This window comes from Danio rerio, chromosome 19, assembly GCF_052040795.2.
Source record: "Danio rerio strain M-AB ecotype USA chromosome 19, GRCz13ab, whole genome shotgun sequence".
NCBI lineage: Eukaryota > Metazoa > Chordata > Actinopteri > Cypriniformes > Danionidae > Danio > Danio rerio.
In genome coordinates, this window is record NC_141039.2 from 45,303,390 (window position 1) to 45,315,631 (window position 12,242).

General features: G+C 39.3%; 1 protein-coding gene across 55 annotated transcripts in view; it reads left to right on the forward strand.

Annotated features, from left to right (window-relative positions):
• Positions 1–12,242, forward strand: part of clasp2 (cytoplasmic linker associated protein 2) — a 102,434-nt gene that overhangs the window by 40,034 nt on the left and 50,158 nt on the right. For all 55 annotated transcript variants that reach the window (NM_001328259.1, XM_087294178.2, XM_087294179.2 and 52 more), the window contains 9 exon segments: positions 4,040–4,116; positions 4,292–4,384; positions 6,926–7,071; positions 7,718–7,853; positions 7,952–8,022; positions 8,445–8,504; positions 8,592–8,669; positions 11,018–11,185; positions 11,277–11,314. In NM_001328259.1, the coding sequence (NP_001315188.1) occupies positions 4,040–4,116; positions 4,292–4,384; positions 6,926–7,071; positions 7,718–7,853; positions 7,952–8,022; positions 8,445–8,504; positions 8,592–8,669; positions 11,018–11,185; positions 11,277–11,314 (867 nt within the window).

Genomic DNA, 12,242 nt, shown 5'->3' on the forward strand with positions numbered 1-12,242 from the left:
TACAACTTTAATTGTTTTCTATATACTTGACAAGTCACTACATTGTCATTTACTTTAACAATAGTTTATATGTAAGAAAATCATCATAGAGCAATAATCTTTTGATGACATTAATGACTCCATTTATGGATTGCAGTGCATTTTTAAAATGCTAATTAATTTTCTTATAATAAACTTTACTTTAAATCACTCGTTTGCATCAGTTTGTCTGTAAGAATGAAAATAGTGATTTGTGTGTAATGTAAATCTTAAGATAAGTATATAAAATGAAGCTGATCTTTGGCTGGGCTGGGTGTTATATATTATAATTTGTACCACAGCAACTAACGGTAAAACTGGGAAAATAATTTCAACTATAAAAATAGGTTAAATGTTTATTTTTAGGCAATCCAGTGACTCAATGCTTCACACATGAAAGATGCCTTCATGAAGAGAAAAATGTGCATGTTTTGTCACTTTGTTTGAAACTTAATGGGCACACACTAAAATATCACGCATTACAGATGATCCAGTCTGGCATCAGTGCAAAAGCAGCTTCACATTACGTAACCGCTTGAACAAATGACTGCTGATATTATTAAATAGATTGTTCTAGTTTTAAATTCTGGTTTGATGAAGCAAATTCATTGTCTTTAATGACATAGGAGTCAGTTACCTTGTTTTTTTTATTGTTAAACAAATCTACTATTATTTCAAGGTGTATCATAGGCCTCGTTTACACTGTCTGGTCTGAGCCCCCATTTACACTAGTGCGTTTTAGTTTTAGATCAAAAACGATCCACGTCCACACTAGCGTTTTACCTAGCGTCTCTGAACAAGTCTCCGTCCACACTACGCCACGTATATCACGTGAATATATATATTCGCGCACTCTAGGCATCCGCGTTCTAGTATAAACAGGAAGCATGCGTCTCGCTCAGCATTTTGTTATTGTTATTCAACAAACGCCGGTTGAACAATAAACACGATGGCAAAGAAAGCAAGAGAGGTATTTTTGTGGAGAGACGACGAGGTCGAGTTGTTACTAAACGTAACAAATGAATCACTGCACAATGCCGCCTAAAACAGACAATAGTGCAAACAACGCTCCCATTTCTGTGCCCATGTTGTTGTTTACAGTACTGTCTTCCGGTAGCGTTAAAGCCATGTGTTATAGTCATGCGATAGGGGCTTGACGAATAAGGGAAGGATACACAATGACACAAAAGCCCCAATCAGGTAGCGAATCTCAGCAGCCCCGCCTCCATTTTCAGATGTCTCCGTTTTTCCTCATCCACACTGAGACGGAGCAGCAGCAATCCAGAATGAAAACAGCCTCTCCAGCGTTTTCAAAACACTCTGTTTTCGGCGCTCGAGAACTCCGGCGTAGTGTGGACGGATGGCGTAACTGTAGCAAAACTTATGCGTTTTAAAACGAAAATGCATTAGTGTAAACGGGGCCTTAATGCCCAAATCCGATTTGTTGCCTATATCTGGGTTTTTTTGCCTGTCCGTTTACACTTTCTTTTAATTGTGACCCATATCCCATTCATCTGTTTACACTTGCTATACAATTTACAGCGTCGCGCATGCATAAAGGCGGGTTCTAGCATCTGCACCACACTTGCCACGCTGGAAGAAATTGTCTTTTATTTCTGAGAAATATGCGAAGTTCGCCCAACTTTAAAATGACTTTGAGCAGGAGTAGGCGGAGGGAAAGAACCGTCATCGCAGCTTCCGCCTATGGTTCAAATATGGTGTCCTCCACCATTCAGAGGAATTTGTGGGTACGACAGAAATCTCTGGTCTGATAGAAGCAAATTGTGGCGACTGACCACTAACTTCCTTCATGTTTCCTCCATGTCGTTGTTGTTTACCGCGTTAGCGTCTCCACACATGCTCTTCCTTCTTTGTCATTAAACCATGGAGAAGCACCACATTGTCACAAGTTTAATAATGTACGAAACAAAATGCCTCTATAAATCCGATCTGCCCGTTTAATTGGCAGTGTAAACGAGGCCATATACCTGCCAAAAAAAAAGAAGAATAATAATCTCGCCATTGTGTAATATATTGAACACTCAGATCTAGCTTGTACATCATTGAAGGAAGAGTTATGAAATCACACCATTGACTTGCCTCTGACTTGTTTCATGGGTACCTTTATGGGCAATTATTGAACTTTTGGGCAAATATTTCAATGCAAGAACTAACTAGCACAGCAATCTAATTAATTTAGTTCATGTAGACACTTGCATTGATGATGCTTTTTTAAAATACTTTGTCCATATAAGCACTTCGCAGTGGATTGATGTTTCTGCTGAGACTCGTTCTAGAGGTTTCAGCTTTAAAATGCTCCTCCTACAGTGCCTTGATATGGGCTTTCCTGCAGCCTGATTGACAGCTGACTGATCCTGGTGTGTTTATCAGTCTCTCTGGGTCTCACAGGCCACACCCCTTCTGGGCTTCATGATTGATCATTCAATTACTGCTGGACAGGAAGACAGACAGGAAGTCCATTAGGGCTGAAAGCTGTTTAAAGTGTGCACAGGATGAGTTCCTCCCTCATATAAGACATTAATGCACTTAATAGGGCGCAAATGGCTGTTTTACTGAATTTGAATTTCACTGATCTATATATACTGCTTTTTTGAGGGGGAATTCTTAGATTATCTTTATTTCCAATTCATAGTTGTGTTTGAGTTAAAGAAAAATGTGAAAAATATACAAAAATGTCATATAGAGCTTATTTTTATTAATATATTTATATTAATATAATATATTAACAGTACAGAAACAATACAAGGAATGAAACAGTGGGTATTACCTTATTAGCACTGGTTCGAGCCTTGGCTGGGTCTATAATAATTTATATATATATATATATATATATATATATATATATATATATATATATATATATATATATATATATATATATATATATATATATTATTGTATAATAATATTTAATTAATATTATTAAATAAAAATAATATATATATATATATATATATATATATATATATATATATATATATATATATATATATATATATATATATATTAGTAGTAGTATTACATTATAAAAATATATAATTATTCATAAGTGCAACAGTCTAAACTAAAACAATTACAATATTGAATTTTTTTTAGGAGCCATAAATGAGAAGGCTCGACCTCCTTTACTTGACTTTGCTGTTCTAGGTGCTATCAGAAGCCCTGAGATTTGATATCTTAAAGAGCGGGTTGGATTGAAGCTAGACAGGAGGTTAGTTAGATAAACAGGAGCTAGATTCTTTAAAGCTTTATAGCTAAGAAGCAGTATTTTATAATCCTTACGAAATTTAACAGGCAGCCATGGAGAATAAAATTGGGGTGATATGATCATATTTTCTAGACCTGGTAAGAACTCTGGTAGCTGCATTTTGTACTAGCTGATGTTTGTTAATAAAGGATGCTAGACAGCCAGCGAACAGAGCATTACAGTAATCCAGCCTAGAGGTCATAAAAGCATGGACCAGCTTTGATGTCATTATTCTGTTGGGGTACCCAAATTTTTGTACTTGTCTGTTTTTTGTCGAGATTTAAATTGCATTGCATCTGTTGATTAAATAAATGTTATGTCAGAACTGAAATGCTGCTTTTTTCCTAGGCAATAAAATATTAGCAAATGAAATGCCCAGCAGGCTATGGCTATGGCTTGCAGTTAAATTATCAGGGGTGCCCAAACTTTTGCATAAAACTGTATCTGTAACACTGAATGGTTTAATAAAACGGGAATAATATAACAATAGAACATGGTTTCACCCATATTTTTACATTAACATATATTCATATTTTTATATTGCTCACACACCCAGTATACACAGAGCATTACAGCGGTTGCCATAGCAACACCTCATTGTGATCAGTTTCTATAGTAACTGCTGCAGTTGTCTCTTAATAGTCTCCAAGAATGATTGAGATTCTAAATGTCTCCAGCAGTGTCTGACACAAGCATGAGTCTGCATAAACTTCAGAGCTGTGTTGTAATGGACGTTTATCACATGTGTTGCAGGAGCTTCTAAAGAGGGTGCAGGAGCCGTGGATGAGGAGGATTTCATCAAAGCATTCACAGACGTGCCCACAGTTCAGGTGAGCCGCACACACTTTGCTATACATGAAAGAGGCATCACTGAATTCCCGTAGAATCTGATTACATCTAGCCGCCGCTTTTGCATGGCGTTTGCAGTGAGATGTTTCATCAAAGGATTGGAAGTGTTTGATCTAAAACTGGTGTCTCTCTGTTTGTCTCGTATTTTTTTTGTAGATCTACTCCACACGGGACCTGGAGGATAACCTGAACAAGATCCGCGAGGTTCTGTCTGACGATAAACACGACTGGGACCACAGAGCAAACGCGGTAAGAGTTTAGGATGTTTGTTCTGTGTTCCAAATCGAATGAATTCATCTATGAAGGACACTTTGGACTGAACAGATTGAGAAGCTTTATTGAACATGCGAAGTGTGATTCCAACTAGGCCTGAACGATTAACCCTTGTGTACTGTTCAAATTTACTTTCCTTTTGTTATGTTGGGGGGCTGTTTTTGCTCAATTGACATCCATTATAATGACTTTTTTTATTGCAAAGCCATGACACGATATAGTCATGCTTTCTTGATTGTTGGGGGTTTTCCCTGTTCGTAAGAGGTCAAATGGGTCATTTTTACTGTTGCTCATCAGTTGGCAGCATTAACCCCTCAGATAGGGTTTTTATACGGAGTTCTACAGAATAAAACAATATATTATAGTGTGTCTGTGTGTGTCTGTGTGTGTCTGTGTGTGTCTGTGTGTGTCTGTGTGTGTCTGTGTGTCTGTGTGTGTGTGTGTGTGTGTGTGTGTGTGTGTGTGTGTAATATAATATAAATACGGTGTCTACTGTCTTCTGAGAGCTGAGCTGCTTATTCAGATTTTCTCAGACATATCAAGATAAATGCTCATAGGTCTTTCTCCAATACACACACCCTATACTCTATACCAGGGGTGGCCAGCCATGTTCCTTGAGATCTACCTTCCTGCAGATTTCAGTTGCTACCCATATCAAACACACCTAAACCAATTAGTTAGGACCTGAAAACCACGTGATAATTACAGGCAGGTGTGTTTGATATGGGTTGCAACTAAAATCTGCAGGAAGGTGGCTCTCCAGGAGCAGGGTTGGCCACCCCTGCTCTATACCATAGGTCTCAACCTCAATTCCTGAAGTTCTGCACAGTTTTGCTTCAACCCTAATCAAACCCAGCTGATCCTGCTAATGGTGTCCATGACTCTTTTGAACACCTCGATTATTTGGATCAGCTGTGTTTGATAGGATTGGAGCAAAACTGTTCAAAGCTGCGGCCCTCCAGGAACTGAGTTTGAGACCTATGCTCCATATAAGGCCTGTTTCCACTGAGTGCTAGAGTTCAGTTCGGTACGCTTTTATGGCCGTTTCCACTGTTAAAAGGTACCTAAAGGCGAACCGTGCCGTACCATTTTTTGTTACCCTTTGCAAAGTGTACCTAGGAGGACTAAAGTGTACCAAAAGGCGGAGCTAGACATGTAGCTGAACGCTAGGCATGCTATTGTGTGTTGTTTTTAAACCCAAATAAGGACTTAATGCATGCTGTGTGTAGTTTTTCTGTAATCGATAACATATCGGAGACTGTAAGGGTCTGTATGTGTTCGTATATGTTGCATTTACTTATTGTTTTATTAAACTGCAGACGTTACAGTAGGCTGTCATTGATCTGCAGTTATAATCAAATTATGTTTTTAGAAAAGTTAGTGATGAACATTTATACGCAAGTATTTATGTGTATAAAGCATCTGTTTTGTGAGAAGTGCTTCTCATATGATATGTGAACGACCCATACAGCTTTACTGCAGACATTTTTTCGAATGAGAATGAACAGTAAAAATAAAAAAGTTGACCTCTTACCGACAGGAAAACCAGCAACAATCAAGAATGCATGATTATATGACATCAGTGTTTTGCAATCAAAAAATGTCATTATAATAGAAGTCAATGGGGCAAAAAAATTAAGTAACATAACAAAAGATTAGTAAATTTGCCCAGAATGTATTGTTCAGTTTTTAAAGTTTCAAAGCATTTTCCCAAAGTATCTGTCAAAATAAGACCAAAAATCATTTCATTTGCTGAAACAAAAAGTTGTGGCTAGATTAAGCCTCAAAATCATCCCAGAATGAATGCAAGCATCCCCAACAGCACACAAGGGTTAATCAAAATTTAAATTAATTATCTATTTAAAACATTGCAACTAGCTAATCGCAAAGGCTGCGATATGAATGCTACATAAAGATATAAACATATTTTTTCTCCATTCGTCTTCGAGAGCAAATGAATTAGTGTCCTTTGTACAGCTCTGCCAATAGCATGAGCACAGCTTCATTCACACCAATCAGTGTCCAAACCTACCTAAACAAACATGAGAGTGCAGGGGAGAGGTGGTGGTTATGATGATTATGGCGTCTCACATTTATTTTTATTTAAATTAATGCGCGCTTTGTTTCACAAACTGTAAAATTGTAGCAAATTAAGAACAGAGCAAATAATCTACAGGGCTGGTGACTAGTAAAAAAAGCAAGTGAGCAGCTCTCTATCAAGCTCATTAGCATTATCTCTGCATATTTCATTTACATGTGACCGAACTTGTTTCCTAAACCAATTTGGAGAAATTTAGTAGTATTAGCGTTTCCCATGGAAATCAGACAGTAGCATTAGGATGCACTAGACGGTAAGTTTTCTCTACATCGGGTTTGTTTTCATATTTAAAACCTCTATTCAATGTTTTACAGACATGCCCAGAGTTTCCTGGCTTTTATGTTGTCCTCCTTATGCATTTGCATTCATTTGTGACGTGCTCTCTCTGATGTGGTCTGGTTTCTCCTGTCGCTTCACAGCTGAAGAAAATCCGATCTCTGCTGGTTGCCGGAGCAACAGACTATGATTGTTTCTACCAGCACCTGCGCCTGTTGGATGGCGCCTTCAAGTTGTCGGCTAAAGACCTGCGTTCCCAGGTGGTGCGGGAGGCTTGCATCACAGTGGCGTGAGTCACAACTTTAGCTCTGGTGTTAGAAAGATGTGTTTGCATTGTTTACATTTTATTAATCACATCACTGTGAACTGTACGCCAAAGCTGAGTGGCCTTTTTTGAAGATGAGAAAGTACACCCATTGGATGACTCTTGTCTATTAGGCTGTTGTTGGTCTTTTGCTTTTATACATGCGGTGCTTTTATAAATGCGGTGCTTTTGTTGTGCTTTAGAATGCAATATTTAAATGTTTGTAAAAAAAAAAAAGCCTATTGTACAATGCACTAATATTATGTGTTACCATAAACAATGGATTTGACCATACCATGAAATAAACGGTGGAGGATATTTTAAAATTATAGACTTTTTATTTTGGCTTTATGATATACAGTCAAAATTATTAGCCATTTTTTCCCCAAATGATGTTTAACAGAGCAAGGAAATTTTCACAGTATTTCCTATAATATATTTTCTTCCGAAGAAAGTTTTATTGGATTTATTTCGGCTAGAATAAAATCATTTTAAAGTCAATACTGATAGCCTTCTGAAGAAATATATATATATATATATATTTTTTTTTTTTTAATTTATTTTTTTTTTATTGTCAACAAAACCAATATTTTTTTAAAATAATAAATGTGTGATTATGTTATCTCTGCAGGTATCTTTCCACGTTATTGGGGAATAAGTTTGACCACGGAGCCGAGGGCATCGTTCCAGTGCTTTTCAACCTCATCCCGAACTGTGCCAAAGTGATGGCCACATCTGGCACAGCAGCCATTCGCATCATCATACGGGTGAGCAACACTAAGGACTTTAAAGGACTATGCAGGAATTTATCCTGTCTGACGGCTCTGTGTCTGCCTGTTTTGACTGCATGTTTTTGCATCTCCAGCACACTCATGTCCCGCGTCTAATTCCTCTCATCGCTAGTAACTGCACATCGAAATCTGTGGCCGTCCGGAGGTGAGACGTTTCATCTGTTTTTAAGGAGCACCATATATTTCTGTACACTGGGATATACAACAGGAATGTTTTGATTTTGTTTATTATCCACATATATGATGTGCATTTCAATTCAAGTGTGTTTATATATCGATTTTTACAATAATTATTGTTTTAAAGCAGCTTTGCAGTATATATACTACAGCAAAACTAACAGATAAATCACTAGGATTTATCTTAACCTGGTTTTTAGCCTGCTATAGAGTAGGCTAGCTTCAGAGAGTAAGTCTCTGTCGTAAGTTCATTTATCCTGGTTTCATGCAACTCTATCAGGGCTAAATTCACCCAGGATATCTTGAAAACCCCCCAGTTTAATCCCCGATTGGATTTGCATACCTGTTCATTTATTTCTCAGATCTCTTTCTTCTCTCTCCATCTGTCAGGCGCTGTTATGAGTTCTTGGATCTTCTGCTGCAGGAATGGCAGACTCACTCTCTAGAGAGGTAAATCACAACACCCGCTAATCTAGCACTGCCTACTGATGCTGAAGGCCATGACTAGCAGCTGCTTTTCTCTCTTCTGTGTGTCAGGCATGCGGCTGTGCTGGTGGAGAGTATTAAGAAGGGAATCAGAGATGCTGACGCAGAGGCTCGAGTGGAGGCCAGGAAGTGAGTCCTCAGATTGTCTCATGTTTTTTTTCAGGGTTTCTTATTTCCTGTTCTTGGCGCATGTTCTACTGTAATCTGTTGTAGTCCTTTACTAATGCGTGGAGGGCTGGTAATATAATCATCAATATCTATCAACAAACTGCATCACATGACCTCCCTTCCAAGCACACACACACTCTTGTTTTTGTCCTTAAAGCAGTCTGACTACAGTCGCACATCTGTTTGACTAGGGCCCTGTTTACCCTAATGCGTTTTAGTTTGAAAACGCATAAGATTTACTACGGTTACGCCATCCATCCACACTACGCCGAAGTTTTCAAGCGCCGAAAACGGAGCGTTTTGGATACGCTGGAGAGCCCTTTTTCATTCTTAAACGCTGCTCCGTCTCAGTATGGATGAGGGAAAACGGAGACATCTGAAAACGGAGGCGGGGTTGCCGAGATTTGCTAGCTGATTGGGGCTTTTGTGTCATTGCGTATCCTTCCCTTATTCATCAAGCCCCTATCACATGTCTATAACACATTACTTTAACGCTACCGGAAGACAACCGACCAGCCTTCACTGTAAACAACAACATGGACACAGAAATGGGAGCGTTGTTTTTGTACTATTGTCCGTTTTAGACGCCATTGTGCAGTTAAACCCTGCCTTTTTTACTACAGCAGCGGCATATGTTCGCTAGAACGCGAATGCCCAGAGTGTACGAATGGTCACGTGATATACGTTTTTGGTGGCATAGTGTGGACGGAGATATGTTCAGAAACGCTAGGTGAAACGCTAGTGTGGACGCGGATCTTTTTTTGATCTAAAAAAACGTTTTCAAACTAAAACGCACTATTGTAAACGGGGCCTAGGATTGAACCTAAGAGTATTGTAAATAGTGATCAATTTCTTACAGGGACATGATCGTTTTGCTTCAAGACCTCAGTGGGTCATCAGGAGCAATAGCTGTTGATTCAGACTCCTTTGTATGTGTTTATTTTGAATCATAAAACCTGTCACCATTACACAGCGGGGAAAATAAGTATTGAACACGTAATTTTTCTCAGAAAACACGGTGCTGTTAACTTGAGATTTTTACCGGATGTTGATAGCAACTAAAGAAATCCAGATATGCAGAGAAAACAAATCCAAGTATTTTTTTAAAAGGACGCGGTTCCCGTTCGTGTCATTGTCCTGTCTTTACAGTAAGTGAGCGATTAATGGTCTTTGTTTGTTTATTCAGAGGCAAAGTTAGTTTGTGTCATCAGCAGTACTCTTACAGTTTTTAAAGACAGACCTTAGTCAAAATGATTTAGTTACTAAGATTACAGACAGTAATATCACTACAATATTATGCGCTGAAAGATCCGCTGTAAATGCGGCTCTCCGAGTATAAACATGTAAACACCGCAATCAAACTATTACCGTCGTGTAGGATTTTCTGCCCGTTTTGCGAGAGGATAATCTACACATGGCTGTCAGACGCTGTCTACTGAGTGCATCTTAGTTACTGAGAAATGTTGACGTTTTTTTTTTCTCCCATTCGCCGAGCTCTTCCAGCAGTTCCTCATATCCAATATTTCATTTTTCACGGCGGGGGCATGCATGAAATGTTCTTGAATGATAGTGAAAGTGCCAAACTGCAGTTAAAGACCACAAATTAATAATTTGGCAAATTATTTGATGCCTGATATCCATGTAAACACAGTCACTGTCTTTCTCTCCTGCGTCTGTGTGTTTGTTTTTCCTCTGTGAAAATCAGCGCATGCTCAAACGGAAACTCCCATTTTTATGCAGAATATTCCCTCTTTTCCTCCTCCGACACTCCCACCTAAAAAGAGCTGGACTCACCCACTTCCCTGACTTTTTTCAAACTAGAGGTGTGAAAACACACTGCTGAGGCAGGGGGGATTATGTCCTTTTAAAAGAGCTTCTTCTCAGTCTATTTGGACCTAAGAAATGGAGGAAAAACTAGTGTAAATTTGGCAGCTGTACATTTTCTACCCCACTAAAGGCTTTTCTCTCATTATGTAGTTAATAAAGGATATACTGTTTTCATGTCACTTCTCACGTGTGTTTGGTTGTTTTCGGACGGAGACATAGTTGTTGGCGATTCTTCCTATTGTCAAGTCATGCAGTATGAAACTCCCTGTTGCCAGTGAATCTTACAGTGTAAACAAAGCAGCGATGAAATGCCACCCCAGATAGTCATGCAGTGCGAAAACATCTGTGACAGCTTTTTAGTCAGTGAAAGTCAGTCAATTTGACATTTGGTTTTGAGTGGGAAACCTGTGCTCTGCTGTTTTCTGTTGCACTTAATTTGTTCAATTTCTTCATTCTTTAATTGATGTTGTTCTCTTTCGCAGGGCGTACTGGGGGTTGCGGGCTCATTTCCCCGGGGAGGCGGAGTCTCTGTATAACTCATTAGAATCGTCCTATCAGAGGACACTTCAGTCGTGTTTAAAGAGCTCGGGCAGCGTGGCGTCACTCCCACAGTCAGACCGCTCGTCCTCCAGCTCGCAAGAAAGCCTTAAGTAAGGATATCTCATGATTACACTAGAGATCACCATTAGACCAACATTACAATTTAAATAAGAGCTCTGTGCTTTTCCTTGTTTTTCACAGTCGGCCGCTGTCAAAGTGGTCAGCTGCTCCTGGCAGAGGTAAGATCTTCTGTGTGTGTGTGCGTGCGTGTGTGCGTGTGTGCGTGCGTGCGTGCGTGCGTGCGTGCGTGCGTGTTGTGATGTGTGTATCCGCAATAGTCACATCGCAAAGATATGTGAAGTTTAAAATTTTGAACTAATTTCGAGAGGAGCATGTGCTCATGATTGACCCAGCTGTTCCACATTAGCTCATAACAATCCTCCAATCAAATGATCCCAAGTCACTATATATATCCTCATTTCCTTTCTACAACTATCTTCGTCTGGAAGAAATCCCCTTCTTCCTCCTTTATCCAGAATGGGTGGCACGGTGGCTCAGTGACTAGCACTGTTGCCTCACAGCAAGAATACCAATGGTGTTGAGTCCTCGCTGAGCCATCTGGTATTTCTGTGTGGAGTTTGCATGTTCTCCCCGTGTCCGCATGGGTTTCCCTCGGGTTCCCCGGTTTCTTCCCACCATCCAAATGTGCTCTATATTATTGATAAATTAAGCCTAAACCTCTTTTATAATATCTCACTCTCAGGAAATTCGCCTTGGCCTCAGCAGCAGGGGAGTTTGAGATCGACCTGAGCTCAATTTCCCTTCGCCCTGAAAAAAAAGGGGGGGGAGCCCTGGGCTCAAGGATCCCTTGAGCTCAGGGCTCTCTCCCAGGACAGCATGCCAAACAAGCTATGTATAAATCATGAGCTAAGTGTGATTTTCTTAAAGCAGTGTTAAGTCTAAATTGTAGTTGACCAGGAGCTACGGAATTGTAAATAATTAATTCAATTCAATTCAGCTTTATTTGTATAGCGCGTTTACAATGTAGATTGTGTCAAAGCAGCTTCACATAAATGGTCATAGTAGCTGGATCAGGGTAGTTCAGTTTTTAGTGTTTAAGTTCAGTTCAGTTTAGCTCAGTTGTGGTTTGAAGTCCTTATTGAGAGT